This window comes from Mercenaria mercenaria, chromosome 15 (genome assembly GCF_021730395.1).
Source record: "Mercenaria mercenaria strain notata chromosome 15, MADL_Memer_1, whole genome shotgun sequence".
Taxonomy (NCBI): Eukaryota; Metazoa; Mollusca; class Bivalvia; order Venerida; family Veneridae; genus Mercenaria; species Mercenaria mercenaria.
In genome coordinates, this window is record NC_069375.1 from 14,455,527 (window position 1) to 14,475,224 (window position 19,698).

Here is a 19,698-nt window from a genome sequence, read left to right on the forward strand (position 1 = left end):
GATTTAACATATCTTTTATTTTTGCTTTTATCTTTTGAATTTGAATATAATTTAACTTAAAAAGGTGCACAAATAAAAGTAATTCATGTTATCGTTATTATCCGTTATTTCTATTTTTAACACTTGTGTATTTTCCGTAATCGATATAATTTCTATTTATAACATTTGACACACTTTATTCTGCGCATGTGTGTATACATTTCATTTTCAAGGCCGATTGAGGTCACGAACTTCACTGGCGGGATATTGATAATACAGAGTAGTGTGTAACGGCTGTTTTGCTAGCATACTTATAACGTTATAAACAGAAACATGAGAGGAAAGTTTATTAGCGGATATTTGACGGATAATAAGCATATGCCTGTGTGGATTATATTGCTTATTTTTATTGTAATTTTGAATTCTTGTTTAGCGTTAGCCGAAAATGATTTTGAAAGACTTAATAGGGCCGTGATTACAGTAAACACTACAAATAAGCAGGCTTTGTTTACACTCTTACAGAAGTACGACTTTAGTTTGCTACATGAGGTAAGTATAGAAGGCTGAAATAGGGCGGTTAGAGTTTTTTTATATATATTGAATTAGGCATACTCGTATAATTATCTGACATACCTTCCTACTTTACTTACATTGTCGGTACAGCATATTTTCAAGTTATTAAATCGATTCAATATGCAAACATTGACAAAGACGTTATATATTCAACTAGATATTTTTTATCTCGACAATTAGGCTATATATTTTTGTCTTAGCGCGTTTTGTTACTGTTAAATATAAGGTGCACGGAGGATTTAGATACCTGTCGGCATTCCACCCATCATCTCTACATCAAGAACGTAGCTTTGTGATGTATATTAGATTCTATCTTCTTATTTATATCACTTCATCCTTTCTCTTACTACACAACGCTTTCGTAAATATAGTAAATGCTGCAAAATACATTAGCAGTACTGATATGCAGACTTTAAAAAGTAGCAATAATACTGTATACATGATATACTTTAGTAAACTTTGATAAATGAGTGATCAGAGGATAAGCATAACTTATTGCGAGTGAAAGACTTTGCTATGAATAATTAAGCACCAGTAAATTACAAACAAGAAATAGCACACGTTATGCATATATTACTCGACTGGTGAATATTAAACTACGAAATATGTTACCTTAGATCATAAAGTAACGAAGAAGTAAACATCTGATTGAAACCGCATACTATTCAAATTAAAGCTATTAATCGATTAGTTAATTAAATTGTTTATTGTGCGCTACGCGTAAATATGACACATTTTTACCGAATCAATAATATGCGTTATACGATCAATTGTTTGAGGTTTATGAATACATGTCCAGCATTCAGGTCAGTGGTATGATACAATGCTACTGATACCAAATATTTAAAAGAGGTGAACGTTTGTCTATTTTAACACGCTTAGACAAAACCACTGTTTCAACACATTGAATGTATGTTAACATATTATTATCTCGTTTTAATTAAGGTCCTCCTGGTAAATCTGTACAAAGGATGAAGAGAAAAAGGAAAATATAATATTACCGCGTAATTACGAGTCTTTTCATATATTAACAGGTTTTTTACTTTAATTAGTGCAGGAAAACAGGTCGTTTGCATTCGTGTCAGTTTTTAATGTGATTTTTCCAATACATTATTTAAAGTCAGTATTATCAATAAAACTAGGGTATAGAATTTATAGCACACTGTGTACCTGGTTATATTTTATCATCATTCTCTTTCATATCGTAACTGAATAGCTGTATATACGTGAGATAACTGCTAAATATGCTATTCATTAATAATTTGCATTTGATTAATATTTTGTGCTCCTTGACATTGATATTTCCTGAAAACTTGAGTTTTGATAGATTAGCGTGTGGTATCGGTAAAAGGTTTTTATTTTGTTCTGTTGTTCTGACATTCTGTTGCTTTCTTTAGTCAAGGTGTAACGAAAATTCATGTAATGGTATAACCTTGACTGCCGCCTGCGCAACCAAAATTACTAACTTCAAGATAACAAGCCATGGACTCGGTGCGAAACTATTGTACCTTGTTCGTAGTTACAATAGTTTCGCACTGAGCCCTCAAAGAAAGATTATTTTGTGCCACTGTATAATAATTACCTGACAACATTTATAACTCAGACCCTACAAAGACAGATGTTTATCAGAAAATGAATTTTCAATTTCAGATTACACCTTCAACATATATATTCGAATATATAAGTTACCAAGGCAACAAGACATTACAAGAAGCTTGCCAAACAGTATTAGATGTGTTTCTAAATGAGGTAACATTTTAATTGTGAAGGTTTCACCTTTTGTCGCTAAAGAATAAATATGACCCATATTTTCTTCACAACAGAAAAATGTTGATGAATGATAATATGTTTTGTGCGTATGCCATAATTATCAATTTCATTTTAATCATCATTTGTAGTTTTGATATATCAGACATATAATATATTATATTATTGAAGTCAATTTTCTATGACATTTATAACTCCAAAGAGCAGTTTGCGGTAATAGTGCTTCCTTTCATACGTAACCGTGTCGGAAAAGAAATGTTCATTTTACCTGGCGTTGTCAAGGAAAACCGTATAGTATGACGCTCCGTTGAAATGTTCGCTGCGTCAAAAACGTTTATGGCGGTTTATTAAACATACTGGTTCATTAGAGCATTATTGCCAGGTGAATAAACTCGAAATTTCGACGTACTTGCCTGACATTTCGACACACTAGCAAGAATGTTTGACTAACTTAATCGAAATCTCGACATACTAACTAATCACCTTGTCATTTCGACTTCAGTAACTCATACTAACACGAAATTTCGACTTACGTTTATAACTCTAAATTCCACATTTTTACTCACAGTTTCTACTGAACTCGAAATTTGTGCTTTTAATTTACTGTATACGAACATAGATGTGTACACAGGAATTGGTTAAAATCTGGTAATGTAGTTAGCCTCAAATGGTCACAGAAGATGGCCGGGTAGTGTTCGCACTTTAAAAATATCATTATTATAACAATGTTTTGACATAATTCTGACCCCTAGAGGAAGAAGGTATACCAGTAAACCATACGAACATGTAGGTTTAGGCCCTGGATACTGTTCGAGACCAGGATCGACTGGAAAACACTGAAGGAGGGGAATAATCCGGATTATCTTGGGTGACCGGGCAGCGTTCAAATATTTTGTCTATATCTTGGACGATTTCGACCTGGATCGGACCCTTGTGACCGAAAAATATACACATAATATACATAAACATATGGTTTATATTCGGACTACTGTTTGAAATTTAAAGTAATTCTTGAGGCCAGGGAAGAACGTATATGGATGTATTTAGGGTGATATATGCAGATACCTGTTACATATTTAGAACTCACATAACAAGAACGTACAAGAAGATGTGTCAATACTTTAGTATGTTAACTATCTGAGAGTCAGTAAGAGTCAATAAAATGGCTTACAAGCTCGTTGAAGTAATGAAAAAAAACAACATATTTATCAACAGTTTTGACCTTTGACAGACGGACGGACATCCAAATTTTGCGGATAGGGAGGCAAAGTATTGAATCGACATTAAAAACAAATAAGTTGAAATTTCGAACAAGTTAAGTCGCACATTTGATTTGCGTATTTCGGAATTTGGATTTTGTGTGTCGAAATTTTAATTTACTGCATTTAAAGTATCACCTATTTATTTTTTAAACACTCATCGGAAGACACTATTGAAATGGTAGTATTCATCTTTAAAACCTCTTACAGATAATTGATGCAGAGCCAGTAAGAATGTATCAAAATGCATTGCAACCATGGGACCCGGGAAAAGGTACCAATATAGATGCATTTGAAAACGTACATTTAGTAAGTTATATTCGGCTGCTATCATCCCTTTATTAAGTTGTACTTGTTTTTGAAATACATGTAATTAATGAAAACAAGAAGTCTTAGTCAAATATCTCGAACGCAGGTGATCATTGCGATTTTTCCTTATCGATTTCTATGAATGAATCATGTATTTGTACGAATTTTAAAGTATCTATCTATAGTGAACATCCATATTTTGATCATGTTGATGGATCCAGCACAATCAGATCGTTAGTTCGCATCATCCTTTATATTGTCGATCAGTTTTTATGCTGCTTACTTGAGGTATCAGCTAACTATGAGTATGTGTCAATCTTGCAGTCAAATATAAACATTGAGCATAACTATGGTATGGACATTTCAAAAGTATGGTCACGTGGGCATAGCGGTAAAGGGGTCACCTTTGCTGTTACCGGTGTAGGAATAGAAGAACAACTTTTGGATTTGCGGAAAAATACGGTAAGATAAAATGTTTGTATATGTAATGTTCTACTTTTTGTTTAACATATTAAATACAAAAAAAAAAAAATGAAATGGCTTTTAACATGTTTAAATGTTAAAATGAGACTGAGAAGTTGTTATTTCTTATTTGCTTCGATTTGCATCGATTTGCTTCGGTTTACTTGATATAAAACATGTAAAATATTCCAAAGTAATAAAATCCGAAGCACATTTAATATGTTTCTAAAATGTATACAAGCACTGATATATTTTTCATTTCTTTTAGAACCCGAATCTTAGTTTCAACTTTGTTTCTGACAAGTCAGATGTAACACCTGAAGTCTTCAAGCGCAGCCAGAAGAAAGCGTTGCTATTTACCGAGTAAGGCTTGACGCCGTTTACATTGTGTTTTTTTTTATAAATATCATTCTGATGCATGTTATTTAAAACTGACATATTTTCTAATACAACAAATGTTATGTCATATATTTTGATATTATCAAACTGTACTTTATTACATTATAACAAGGTGTAAGTATTCTTGTACACTAAATTATAAGGCTAGTTTCTATTCAAAGTGTTTGTTTATCTTAGTACTCATTTTGTCAATTAGAAAAATCCCATGGGATATTCTGTCAGGCTTGAACTTACTTCATTGTCGTAAACAGTACTCGTCAAATAGCATATATACGTTTGTACGAGTATATTTATAGCCGTAACAGAAATCAATCTTGTCACTTATTTCAGTCATGGAAACAGAGTTGCCGGAATTCTAGCAGCTGAAAGAGGCAATGGTATCTGTAGTGCTGGAATCTCATACGACAGCAGTGTAGTAGGTAAGTCAGCGGCGATGTCAATTAATCTAACTGAAAAACAAAAACAAAAAACAATACAGGTTACTAAGGTAGAACTATTGACTTTTTTATACTGGGATGAAAGAGGAATTGTCTGTAACCTTCTTTATACTTTCACGCTTTGACTTTACGGTACTTTTGCTTCTAGAGACAAAATGTAATAATAGAAGCCCAGAAAGAATTGAGAACATTTAAAGCAGCTATAGCTACTGACAATAATATGCTGTTCTAGAAAGATACCGTGGACGGAAGCTTCGTTTACCAATCTTAATATACACTTTCAAAGAAATTTATTATAATTACTTGTGAAGTAAGTATAATAAAAGTGTGTGGGATAACGATACAATACAACATGCATGTACATAAAAGATATACATGTAAACGGTTCGGACAAAAACAAGTTAAAAGTAGAGACATCGTCACCGAAAGGTCAGTGACTCGTGTTTGCGGATAGGCGCTGTCACTCATCTTACACCTGAGAAGTGATTATATTATCAAATAACATGACATTAACGCTGCAGGGTTCAACCAGCAAATATACTATTGTCCTTTACGATGTTTGCTTTCTTTTCATGTAAAACATTTAGTTTGTAGCCTCACTCGGGGCCTTGAACTTTTCATTTGAGGAAGCTATCAAGCTTGCTGACGGAAGGTCGGTGGTTCTACCCATGTGCCCGCCCGTGATGAATTAATGCACGGAGGTACACCTGGTGTCTTCCCCCACAATCAAAGCTGGAAAATTGCTATATGACCTATAATTCAGTCAACGTCTCTTATATATACAGTGTATGTAAAACATTCTTTAAAGTTTTACATCAGTCTTTAGTAATAGTTATTTGAATATCGTTGCTTTTAATGACAGGAATAAAGATGTTTGCGGTGCGTATGGTTGCTCAACCACCACATACACCTATACTAAGACATTTAACTGCATCTGACATTGTCTCTAAAGCACTTACACATCGACTGGATGACATAGATATATACGTCAACGCGTGGACACCATCAGCACCATTTGATTCTCTCGATCTTGCTACAAGAGAAGCGATAGCACATGGTGCCAAAATGGTATTCAATAATATTTCACAGAACTTTGATTTTTTTCCCGTACATTTGAAAATGCCTGCACACAAATCAGTAGGGTTTAAACTTAAACTCTGAAGAATTGGTATTTTGAAAATATGTAAACAAATTATTTTTATAGACACATTTATACACGTAAGCATTTGTTTCACTTAAAATATTTCAAAATCTAGTGTGGTAAAAGGATCGAAGGCTGTTTTAGTCCTTACCAATTTATGCTTTGTTCCAAGGAAGTCCTTTATGACTACAGGGAAGGCACGGGTTAGGAGCTGTGTACATAGTACCTGCAGGTCCCACAGGCAACCTGCTCTCCAACAATATTCACACTATTGCTGTTGGTATGTTTGGTGTAAATGGAACTGTTCACAGTGGTTCTGTAAAGGATGCAAGCGTACTCACTTCTGGTCTTGGAGACGGAAATAGTCTTACTTCTTCGAGTGTGGTAAGTCTAATATATTTTATATAACAATTAAATATACATTAGCGGACTTTATTATGTTAGTAGACGAGTGTTGAGACGAGTGGCAGTGAGACTTCTATTTGTTTCACCATAAGTAGCATGCTAACTTAACATTGCCAGCTAATGCATATATACAGTATGTGATTCAATCCTTCTTTAATAATGCCTTTCAGACGTCGAAATACATTTTGGTCATTTAAAACCAAGTTTAAACAAAACACGAGATTACTACGTCGGTAAAATGAAAACATTTTAAGGCGAACAAAAACACGAGATTACTACGCCGGTAAACTATTTTAGGGCGAACGCTAATGCAGTGTTCCGGTTTAGTTTTATTGTCGGTAGCGTAACGTAATGTTTTGTTTATGGAACGGAGGGCAGTTATAATGATACTTGTTATTTATACCGTTGTGCGTAAAACAAATCTACTAGTCTGATATAAAGCAAGAATGTTAATATGGTATTTGACCGTAAGCCGTTAGAATTGCACCAAAAGGTACTTTTTTTTAATTTGATCTATCTTAGATTGTATAGTAACAAGTTAGCTGCTGGTTTAGGTGGATAGTCCGGCTGTGGTCATCCATCGTCATTATGTTTACTGATCTCGTCTAAAATTACCAGTCACAATTACATTAAACTTGGTCAGAAGCATCCTAGCATACACCTCTCAATATAAACGGTTTAGCTTGGCCCTTTTAGATTATAGGCTGTCAGACCTAAACAATAGAATACTTCTTCTCATGAAGCACTTGTAGATCTGAACCAAATCTGATCTGCAGCATTCTTTCATAAACCTAGCTCAGATTTGTTCATATAGTTCCGGTTGACGTCTTAGAGGCCACCAGCGCTGGAAACAGAAAGACTTTAAATGCCTTCTTTTCATTAAACAATTGATGAATCTTCTCAAAACTTGGTCTACAGCATTCTTGTATTACTCTGCTCTCAAACTTGTTCATATTGTTACGAAAAAGGGCCGTCAAAGCAAACCATATAAAAGCCTTTAAATAACTTTAGTTAAGCTCACCAAACAGGGTCAGACGCAAGGTCAAGTTCTTAGTTGGACTGTCGTACTGTCATATCACCATTACATTCCAATGTTTATATGTAACAGTGTGTTTTCAGAAAATAAATTATATTGAGCCATTTATTGAGTGTATTGCTTAGACATTGATTGAAATATTGCATATTATTAAATTTATTTTCGGCGAACTATTTCATTACTAGTGTAAGATATAAGGTAATTTTGTCAAACATATTTTAACAGGTGCGGGACGTCGAAAAATTGATTAAAAAGAATTAAGAATGACAAGAGAAAACCTGTTCATTTTATATGAAAGATCAAAACGTCTTTCACCATATCTTACATTTTTCACTGAATAAACAATTAAGTCCTTATCATGAACATCTGTCAGCAGTACTAGCTGTAAACATGTTGAAAACATGTTTGTTCATACCCTTCTGTATTAGTTTCATTAATTTGTTAATTGTTGAGCTGAAAGGCTGGATATAGATAGTTTGATGTTACTGTAAGTAAAGTAAATAGTAAAGCGTTTGTTTATTATAGTGTCACCCCTACTGAAAGGGCAAGCCATGTTGGCTTATGAGAAACCTACATATATTAAATAGCGTTACTTTCCGATTCCTATTTGTTAATGTCAGGCACCAGGCAGAAAAGGCAATCGGTAACCAGTATTTTACTAGCTGACGGCTCACCATCAGTACCAAGTCCCGTCTCTTTAGACAGGTTGAACCTTCGACTTCCCGACTGCGGGCCAGGAGCCTTATCAATAAGATCACCGCAGCTTTACTGTATTAGAAAGATTTCTTCAACTGCTATTTCTATTCGTGAAACATATTTTTCTTTTGAAATCTCTACAAAAAGGCCACATTTTCCTAAGGTGAGATTGACCCATCTTAAGGAGAGTAGTGAAAATATAATTATACTTTTACTTTTTCAGATAACAACATCACATTACAACAAATGTATCTCGAGTTTTAAAGGTTACTCTGCAGCTGTTGCCCAAGTTGCTGGAATAATTGGACTAGGTCTTGAGGCAAAGTACGTTCAATTCATTTTAGTTGAGAAAATATTTGTTACCTAGCATTTTGTCATGTTTTCGTTAATCGATCATGTATGAATACTCGTTTTGATAATGCCATTTAATCTGTGTTAATGTGTATTTGTTTTATTCATAAAGATGTCACATTTTATACATTTCGTGTTTTATGTGCGTTCCACATGTTCCAAGGTGCTTAGCAGTAGACATATCAATAACAAGCATTGCTTCAGTTTTAAATCTACACTATATATTCATGATATCACGGTGTTCTTGAGTCGCATTTGTAACCTCGACATGGTCGTGTTTTGATACTGTTACCACTTCTACAAGGCTTTGTCACTATTTTTAAGTTGTTATATAGATTGATCTTAGATTTAATAATAATTGTTACCTAGCCCTTCTATTCTAAAGTAATAATGCGAGTTATCTTTTAGACACATGGAGGGCTTAATGTAATGAACAAACGCACACTTAAACTGTCAAAAACTTACAATATATGATATCGTGAATATATATCTTTGTTTTCACATCGTACCTGTTGTATTTTTATCTCAAATGTGAACGATATCTTAATTTGTTTATCTTAAATCTTAACGTCCAAACCAGATACGATATTAAATCATAAGGTACTTGGTAATATTTATTGAGCGTTATAAAAAGATGTTTTGAACAATGGCTTACTTTTGATATCATATACCTGTATTTACAGCCCCAGCCTGTCAGTAAGAGATATTCAACATTTATTGGTGAAAGCTTCGGGTACAAGAGGCATCAAAGTGGCTGCGACATTTAAAAGAAATGGTGCCGGTCTCTACTGTAAGTATATGTAAAATGGGGGAAAAAATTATTGTCCCTGTTTAAATATATATACGTTTACACTTTGCTACTTTTGTACTAGCTATTCAATATCTGACAATCAGTTTGTTGTCTCAATACTCATTTGTCATTGGACTGTTGACCAATTTTGTGACTAAGTGTATCTTAAATAGCCAATGTGACGGAATTGGTGTATTATTTACCCAAAGGTTATCTTGGAGTATTTCGTGAAATATTTCAGTTGGTACATGTCATTTTCTTTACCAAAATGTAAATATCAGATATAATTTATGGTATTGATAAATTAATGACCGGATAGCAAGTGGTTGTTCCCAAGTGAAATTGTAAAGATAAGAATGCTATACAAAGATAAACTTGTCCCACCTGAAATATACAGAGGTTAGTAAATAACATTAAATCACGTCGAGCTAACTAATGTGTGAAAATTAAGATCTACGTAAAACAGATAAATACTAGGTATTCTAAAATGACAGAAATAACGATAATATCTTCAGTAGAGACGGACAAACAAATAGACAAACTTACAGACTGATAAAAAATGGTATTAAAGTCTTACCTCTGGACACTAGTGTAATGATACAGAACTTAAAATCTGATATTTCTTGCTAAAACTTAAATATTGTGCTAAATATTAAGTACAAAACCTCTCGGTATGTGTTATGTGAGACTGTTACTTTAACATATTTCTTGATTGATGTGTACATATGAAATACAACGCTTTAGACGTAAACTAAAAGTTGATTTACATATTACACCTGTATCATAGAATACTTTAACATTTGACGAATATATTGAACTAGAGCATATGTAAAATGATACTTTAATTGTCTACAATATACAGAATGTAAATTTACTGTAAAGTGGCAGGTTTCGCAATATATCACAATTAGATATAAAATACTTAAATTTCTGTACAGGACAGTATAGCGTAACGCATTGAATTCTAATTGATATACATGTGCTAGTGGTTTCAGTTTTATTATAAACATAAATAACCTTTTCTTTATATAGTCCACGAGATGTTTGGCTTTGGATTGCTTAACGCGGACAAATTTGTTTCGTTATCAGAAAAGAATACACCAGTCTCATCACTGATTGAGACAAAACTTCAGCCATATGAACCAAAGTAAGTTCAGTACACAGAGTGAAATCGTTCAAACAGTAACGCCCTGTTTAGTTATATGTAATTTTAGAAAGCACGGCGTATATGTTGCATCAGGTTTATATACGCTTGATGACACAAATGACAACATACTTACATATAACTTTGTTGTATATACCAACACCACGTACTCTTAGTATAATTTATTATATGGTTTATACTTCGTTTGAAATCCCGTTCCATCTTCTACAAATTGCCATATGCACCTGGTTATGTGCTAAATGTCTGGGATATATGTTTGTAGTTGAGTGTTCATTATTATAATATGTAGCAGAAATATATTGGATAATGAATAGCCATAATGTAACTGGATACACCTATAGTTTCCGGTGAGAGAATGTTTAGATCCGAGTAACTTTGCTTTGGTTTTTTAGCTCACCTGTCACAAAGTGACAAGGTGAGCTTTTGTGATCGCGCGGTGTCCGTCGTCCGTCGTCCGTGCGTGCGTGCGTGCGTCCGTCCGTAAACTTTTGCTTGTGACCACTCTAGAGGTCACATTTTTCATGGGATCTTTATGAAAGTTGGTCAGAATGTTCATCTTGATGATATCTAGGTCAGTTTCGAAACTGGGTCACGTGCCATCAAAAACTAGGTCAGTAGATCTAAAAATAGAAAAACCTTGTGACCTCTCTAGAGGCCATATATTTCACAAGATCTTCATGAAAATTGGTCAGAATGTTCACCTTGATGATATCTAGGTCATGTTCGAAACTGGGTCACGTGCCATCAAAAACTAGGTCAGTAGGTCTAAAAATAGAAAAACCTTGTGACCTCTCTAAAGGCCATATATTTCACAAGATCTTCATAAAAATTGGTCAGAACGTTCACCTTCATGATATCTAGGTCATGTTCGAAACTGGGTCACGTGCCATCAAAAACTAGGTCAGTAGGTAAAATAATAGAAAAACCTTGTGACCTCTCTAAAGGCCATAGTTTTCATGGGATCTGTATGAAAGTTGGTCTGAATGTTTATCTTGATGATATCTAGGTCATGTTCGAAACTGGGTCAACTGCCATCAAAAACAAGGTCATTAGGTCTAAAAATAGAAAAACCTTGTGACCTCTCTAGAGGCCATATATTTCGCAAGATCTTCATGAAAATTGGTCAGAACGTTCACCTTGATGATATATAGGTCAAATTCGAAACTGGGTCACGTGCCGTCAAAAACTAGGTCAGTAGGTCAAATAATAGAAAAACATTGTGACCTCTCTAAAGGCCATATTTTTCATGGGATCTGTATGAAAGTTGGTCTGAATGTTCATCTTGATGATATCTAGGTCAGGTTCGAAACTGGGTCACGTGCAGTCAAAAACTAGGTCAATAGGTCTAAAAATAGAAAAAACCTTGTGACCTCTCTAGAGGCCATATGTTTCACGAGATCTTCACGAAAATTGGTCAGAATGTTCATCTTGATGATATCTAGGTCAAGTTCGAAAGTGGGTCACGTGCCATAAAAAAAAAGGACAGTAGGTCAAATAATAGAAAATCCTTGTGACCTCTCAAGAGGCCATATTTTTCATGGGATCTGTATGAAAGTTGGTCTGAATTTTCATCTTGATGATATCTAGGTCAAGGTCGAAACTGGGTCACGTGCCTTAAAAAACTAGGTCAGTAGGTCAAATAATAGAAAAAACCTTGTGACCTCTCTAAAGGCCATATTTTTCATTGAATCTGTATGAAAATTGGTCTGAATGATCATCTTGATGATATCTTGGTCAAGTTCGAAACAGGGTCATGTGCGGTCAAAAACTAGGTCAGTAGGTCTAAAAATAGAAAAGCCTTGTGACCTCTCTAGAGGCCATACTTGTGAATGTATCTCCATAAAAATTAGTCAGAATGTTCACCTTGATGATATCTAGGTCAAGTTTGAAACTGGGTCACGTGCCATAAAAAACTAGGTCAGTAGGTCAAATAATAAAAAACCTTGTGACCTCTCTAGAGGCCATACTTTTCATGGGATCTGTATGAAAGTTGGTCTGAATGTTCAGCTTGATGATATCTAGGTTGAAGTTTAAAACTGGGTCAACTGCGGTCAAAAACTAGGTCAGTAGGTCTAAAATTATTAAAATCTTTTGACCTCTCTAGAGGCCATATTTTTCAATGGATCTTCATGAAAATTGATCTGAATGTTCACCTTGATGATGTCTAGGTCAGTTTCGAAACTGGGTCACGTGCGGTCAAAAACTAGGCCAGTAGGTATAAAAATAGAAAAACCTTGTGACCTCTCTAGAGGCCATATTTTTCATGAGATATTCATGAAAATCAGTGAGAATGTTCACCTTGATGATATCTAGGTAAAGTTCAAAACAGGGTCACGTACCTTCGAAAACTAGGTCAATAGGTCAAATAATAGAAAAACCTTGTGACCTCTCTAGAGACCATATTTTTCAATGGATCTTCATGAAAATTGGTCAGATTTTTTATCTTGATAATATCTAGGTCAAGTTCAAAACTGGGTCACGAGCTCAAAAACTAGGTCACTATGTCAAATAATAGAAAAAACGACGTCATACTCAAAACTGGGTCATGTTGGAAGAGGTGAGCGATTCAGGACCATCATGGTCCTCTTGTTCAAATTAAGAAAATTAAGAAAAGGAAGTTTGACTTAAAATGATATAATGATGCATTTTAATAAGAGGGTCGGAAAGCACAAGAATAATGGCAACGGTATAAAATAGAAAGCAGAGAACCATACAACATTAGAACATTGTATCTTGTTTTACTTTATTGTTCATGTGTTTTTATCATGTTAGATAATTACGTTAAACTCACCAAAGGACATTCAATGTTGCATGATACAATGACAAATTGAAAAGTATCAACTGAATAGCACAAGAAATCTGTCTTGAATAATAATAAAGTTATCTTCTTTCTTGTCCTTACCCTTATGCATTTTTGACAACTATAATATATTATAACGATATATTTCTAGTTGCGACAAAGTGAAATAAAGAGAACAAGAACCAACTCCGGGGAATTAAATGACATTGAATTACCATGTGTAGTGTAAAACTTGAATTACCATGGGTAGTGCAAAGAAAAGGCAACATTTTAAAACAAGGTTTTAAGTTGAAATACGTATCATCTTTAGTGATAGCTCTAGTTTCATTTGTTTCAGAGTTGTCAATGCCTTCACAAGAACAGTGAAGTTTTGTAGTAGCTGTGATATTTTGAGAGGTCAGCATTGTTTGACTACCATAGAGCATGTGTCTGTATTGGTGGAAATCGGTACACCCACAGATGATATATTTATGGAGCTGATATCTCCCAGTGGCACTCGTTCTGTTGTGATGGACTTTCAGAAAAGCCAGGTATTTTTAAATACATGAAAGCGTGCCACTGCTCATACAGAAATGTATTTCATGTATTCATAATTTCATGCGACGATTTGATAGTTAAAGGGACCGGACTCCAGATTTTGGCTAAAAATGATCTTTCTTTAAATTTGAAGTTTGGTCACAGTATGAACATTTGAACGTTCATTTTTGTTTCTTACCTATCTTAAAAATGCGAAATCAAGAAGAAGAAAAAACTGTCCCGAGTCGAGAATCGAACTTTGGCTGCCTCGGCAATAAAATATTTCCTACTTTCGCGACCAATACTACACAGAGGAATTCTTACTTAACGACTGTTGAAAATAAAGCTTTATAATTAAGGCAGTATACCTCCTGTATACTCTTTAATGGAAGAATTAGTACAAACAACTCAACAAATTATCATGTGTTTCAATAACAAATAATCTGCCAGTAACTAAGTCTCGTGTCAAGGTCAATGTCATTATTTATTTTTTTATTTATTTTGCGCAGACAACTGTATCATTCTTGGGCACGCTTCGGGGGCATTTGTCACTAATAGTGACAGCTCTTGTTTTTGTTGTTGTACGATCTGGAGGTCAGAAGATTATATTTAATTATTTGATATGTGTAGACATGAAATGAAATGAAATGATAAATAAATGACTACTTAATACACTGACAACGTTTGATTTTGAGATCATTATACAATATATGGATTTCTAATTATTTCTAAATATAACATTTACCACAGATTTAGGCCTTCAATATTTTTTTGCATTTTTGTCTTACTCTCTGTAGGGTACTTCAACCACTTATAAAGAGGCAAAACTGGTGTCTGTGAGTTTTTGGGACGAAATTCCTTTTGGAATCTGGATATTAACCGTTGAGTCCAAGCTGTCGGGCAGTAAGTAGAAAATACAAAATGCTACCATTCTAAGTTACTACTTCAGAATTAGAACATATTAAAAGGTCTACGACAACAGGACGTTTATTACATTTAACCCTTATGCTGAAAACGACTGATTCTGCCTTTCCGACCAGTGTAGAGCATGATAAGCCTGCACATTTGTGCAGTCTGATCTTGATCTGCACTGTTTGCTATTCAGTTAGTATCTTTTTGGTAAGCACCCCTTTTAACAGTTAATGGTATTATCCAAACTGAAAGATGAACAAGTTCATTTTAGAAATCAATCATGGTAAAGGTTAAGCAATATCATTTTATTCTTCGTCATTATTTACTTTCCAATGATTTCAGTAGTGTATCTGACACAGGTTATCTAATATATGTATATAGGTTTTGTTTATTTCTTGAACATTTTGCGTAAATAGAGCACTAAAACATTGACATTGTGCTTCTTGTGAATGCATAAAACAAGCTTATGAGTATCTTGTATTTTTTTCAGGTGACATACGCTTGAATACTAGTTCATTAATACTATATGGAACTCATAATAGGTCCATTACTAATACCGGACATGGGTCCGTTAAAACTCTGTGTAAAAGTGACAAGTCAGCTGAAAACATTCGTACTGCTGCTGTTAAAACAACACCATTGGAATCTTCTCCAACGAAAACTGCTAACACTGTTGAAGAACACAAGACAAATATAGCAGTAATCGTTATTTTACCTGTGGGTATAGTTATAATGTGTGGAATATTAGTGTTCATTTTTATGAGAGGTGGTACTCATGGACCTGTTTCTTCGTTCGGAAAGCCCGCTAAGAAAAAGACAAAGAAACCGGACCCCGTCTCTCCTCGGCGTGTTAATGACACCCGCCTCCATCGGCAGGTAAGCCTGCTACGAGAGAAGTCGAGAAGTGAGAGCGCATCTGAAGATTTAACTGAAGATATAGAAGGGGAAGAGGAAGAATTAAATAAGACATGAAATATCATATAACCTTCAAAATGACTCCTGCCTCCTCTGGCAGGTGAAATCTTTCTTCGACAGAAGCCAGTACAAGAGAGCCCGGCTGAAGATATTGATGGTGAAGAGGAAGACTTAAACCAGATAAAGTATCATATGATCATCAAAATAACTCAAACTAGTATTGCTTCTAGTTGTTGCAAGATGCTAATGGAATTCTTAAACCACAATCAAAAGAGCATTTTTAAGGCCTGGAGTGAGTTATATAGTGATCTGTTAGATGAATAATATCTGTAGATACTTTCTATGGCAGAATGTTCATTTTGATTGCGTTATATCCAATTCAACAAAATTTTGCTCAAGGTTTTTTATTCAGCGTTCAGAAATATTTATCTACACAAGACAAACAGTACGGGATATATTCGAAGCCTGGGGGAGAAAAAAGACTCAACAATTTATAGTAACATTTCATAACTTGTTGTAAAGCAACTACTTAATAGAATTACCTTGACAAAATCTGTATTGTGAAGAGGAATGTTGATGCAGTATTCTATTACTATTATACCATGGCATTTTATGAAAACATTTGTTTTTAGGTTGTGTTGTTACGTAATGGACGTGTCTATGATCTAAAACGTATTTTTATCATAAAGTAAACCTAAATATACAAATACACTTCACTAAACTATCAAATTGTAATGAGAAGAAAAGAAGCCACTATACCAAATTTGTTGCAGATATGTGCCTATTGGCAGTAGATTTAAGGCATCTAGCCCATGTTAAGAAAGACATATCTTTCATTCACCTTACCGGCACATTCTTATAAATATGTTGGTAAAATAACGTTAGATCGTGCATTGTCTCAGCTAAGGGCATTTTTTATCTCCTTAAAAGCGACTAATTTGTGTTTACAATATCATCTAGTCGGAACCTCAGACTGTGATACGCCCCGTTTCAAACAAGTAAAGATACAAAAGGTATTTGGCACGTGCATATATCAGTGTACAAGAGCTTTAATGGAATCATTTTACCATATTTATACATTCATGTTTTATACCTCATTTATCTTAAGCATATTATGCATAAATTAAATGTTCATTGTTAGAGTGTGACGTGTAAATGGCATTAATTTAGGTATTTTTCAAACTATTTTGTTGACTGTGTTATGAATTAACTATTGTTTCTACTGTATATTATCTGGCTTGAGAAAATTGATTGCTTTGTATTTTTGTTTCCCAAAATGTCTTTCGTCTTCCAATGTTTAGATATCAGGGCAAGTTAAATGATGATTGTAGTAATTTATTATCTGCATTACTGTTTTAGATATATTAAGACATGTGTGTTTTAGATTTTATCTTGTATCGAGACCTGTACGATATTAATATGTAATTGAATTTCGTGGTTAAGTAATATATCTACTATTTTAGCCGTGCCATGAGAAAACCACCATAGTGCATTTGCGACCAGCATGGATCGAGACTAGCCTGCGCATCCGCGAAGTCTTGTCAGGATCCAAGTTGTTCGTTTTCAAGGGCTATTGCAATTAGAGAAATGATTAGCGACCAACATGGATCCTGAGCAGACTGCGCGGATGCGTGCTGGTCGCAAAAAGGATGGCTGTATCTGTAAGTGGATCGGAGTCATTGCATCATTGTTAGAACAGCTACCTCAGTGTCATTACAATAGTCTACATGAAAGTATCTGTTGACCACAGCTATTTATATATTTTTGACCGGTATCTAAGAGATACGTTTAATTCTAGACGACGGCAACACTAAAGTATAACAATATAATATAAAATATCACGGAACATGATCAGTGCTACCATACGATTTTAATGTATTTCAGGTTTTGAAATTCAGTTAATTATGCTTTTCATATAAAGATATATATTTTCATTTGATGAACATTATGTTCCCTTCTTCCATATTTCTCTGCTTACACCTTAATCCATTTTCTTTTATCATCTTTTCGAATGTTTATAACTTCTTCATGTAATCATAAATATGTTAAAATGTTTATGTTGAATAATACTGTTCCATAAGTTGATATTTTCATCCGCGCATTTTTTTAATTGTTTGATTGGAAAGTACTTTCAGTTTAAGCGTAACTTGCAGGAAAATAAATTTTATGCCTCTTCTTGTAAAGAATACAGACTGTTGTAAAAGCAGGACAAATTTTTATTACACTGGAACCTTTTTTAAAAGTGTTGTCTCCCTTGAAATTCGATAAACTGATTATGAACATGTTGTAAAACTATAGGCCATACGGATAAAACTAGCAGGGAATTTGTTTTTCCCTTGTTTGTGTGTGTGTTTGGGGGAATTCATGTAATTTCATTGACAGTTTATGAGGTTGATGTTAAGATTATTATCGGATTTATGATGATTTTATAAGCTCTCATGTGATGAACTGAAACTATATCAGTTGCTCAGGTAATATATCGAGGCATTATGATCTCTTTCAAGGGTACATTTTAGTTCAAACTATTGGATTTCTTCACTGACAATCAGAAAATGTTTATTAGGATAAACCTCTAGATTTATGTCATGTTTTTTAAAATACTTTTATCTGTTTGTACCTTTAGCTAACTTCTCTGAACACCAAGTAATTGCGTTCTGTGCAATCTTATTTCATGAAATCCCTAAAGTAGTTTTTCAAGTATGTAGAAAAATCATTAAAGTGTTCGTCACGTACGAAAATGATCGATGTCTAAGTGGAAAGTTTGCTGCTCATACACTAACGGCTTTAAAGAAATAGTTTATAATTATGAGTACTCATTGCTTATGTTGATCTATAGGCCAGACATTTTAAAATAAATGTTTAGAGAAAAAGGGTTAAAGAGTGTTTAGCAATTTTTTCGTATTTGCACTAAATATGGATACAGTTCCTGTTGTATTGAATTATAAATGCTTTGTTGAAAATCGATGCAATGAGATAACATACCTGTCAACTTTAGTCTGTTTATCATCAAATATTCAAGCATCGGTCATTTGTACCCATTGGAGCTGCATCAAATCATATTCGTACGATCATTACCCTGTAAGAATGTTCTAAATGCTTAATAATTTTTCAGTGGTGTATATTTTCTGGTCCTTTCAGATCATGGAGTCCATTCAACATGTGTATAGTAGACTTCCGCTTAAGCCTGTGCTAGGGGTCGTGAGAAGTTTTGCACATTTCATTACCTCTAATGAACAGACTATCAAACTGAGTCTGCTATTATTCTTCTTGGTCCAAAGGATCTTTTTACAGATTTCATTAATAGAATGGATTAACTGATATGCAAAATGAATTTCGGCAGGGTTGACACTTGTTTCTATAATTATTATATCATGTTTGCTGTATTTTATTAGCTCACCTGTCACATAGTGACAAGGTGAGCTTTTGTGATCACCCTTCGTCCGTCGTCCATGCGTCCGTGCGTGCGTGCGTCAACAATTTCTTATCTGCACGATAATGGTTTCATTTATGATTTTATTTTAACCAAACTTGCACACAACTTGTATCACCATAAGATCTCGGTTCCTTTCTTGAACTGGCCAGATCCCATTATGGGTTTCAGAGTTATGGCCCCTGAAGGGGCCAAAATTAGCTATTTTGACCTTGTCTGCGCAATAGCAGCTTTATTTATGATTTTATTTTAACCAAACTTGCACACAACTTGTATCACCATAAGATCTTGGTACCTTTCTTGAACTGGCCAGAATCCATTATGGGTTCCAGAGTTATGGCCCCTGAAAGGGCCAG

At 34.2% G+C, this 19,698-nt stretch overlaps 1 protein-coding gene across 1 annotated transcript; it reads left to right on the forward strand.

Annotated features, from left to right (window-relative positions):
• Window positions 1–210: 210 nt before the first annotated feature.
• Window positions 211–18,181, forward strand: LOC123547153 (proprotein convertase subtilisin/kexin type 4-like). Its single transcript, XM_053524602.1, has 14 exons — window positions 211–528; window positions 2,203–2,301; window positions 3,789–3,887; window positions 4,212–4,349; window positions 4,618–4,712; window positions 5,079–5,167; window positions 6,048–6,253; window positions 6,519–6,710; window positions 8,687–8,787; window positions 9,498–9,604; window positions 10,637–10,751; window positions 13,907–14,099; window positions 14,883–14,988; window positions 15,488–18,181. The coding sequence occupies exons 1-14, from the start codon at window positions 313–315 to the stop codon at window positions 15,967–15,969; spliced, it is 2,238 nt and encodes a 745-aa protein (XP_053380577.1). The 5' UTR covers window positions 211–312; the 3' UTR covers window positions 15,970–18,181.
• Window positions 18,182–19,698: the final 1,517 nt, after the last annotated feature.

What these genes read in the sequence shown, in the direction of transcription:
- LOC123547153 (XM_053524602.1), top strand. Translation starts at nt 313, where the DNA reads ATGAGAGGAAAGTTTATTAGCGGATATTTGACGGATAATAAGCATATG. An exon ending in GTCTTACTTCTTCGAGTGTG is followed by an intron (nt 6,711 to 8,686) that starts GTAAGTCTAATA and finishes TTACTTTTTCAG; the next exon opens with ATAACAACATCACATTACAA. An exon ending in GGACTAGGTCTTGAGGCAAA is followed by an intron (nt 8,788 to 9,497) that starts GTACGTTCAATT and finishes CTGTATTTACAG; the next exon opens with CCCCAGCCTGTCAGTAAGAG.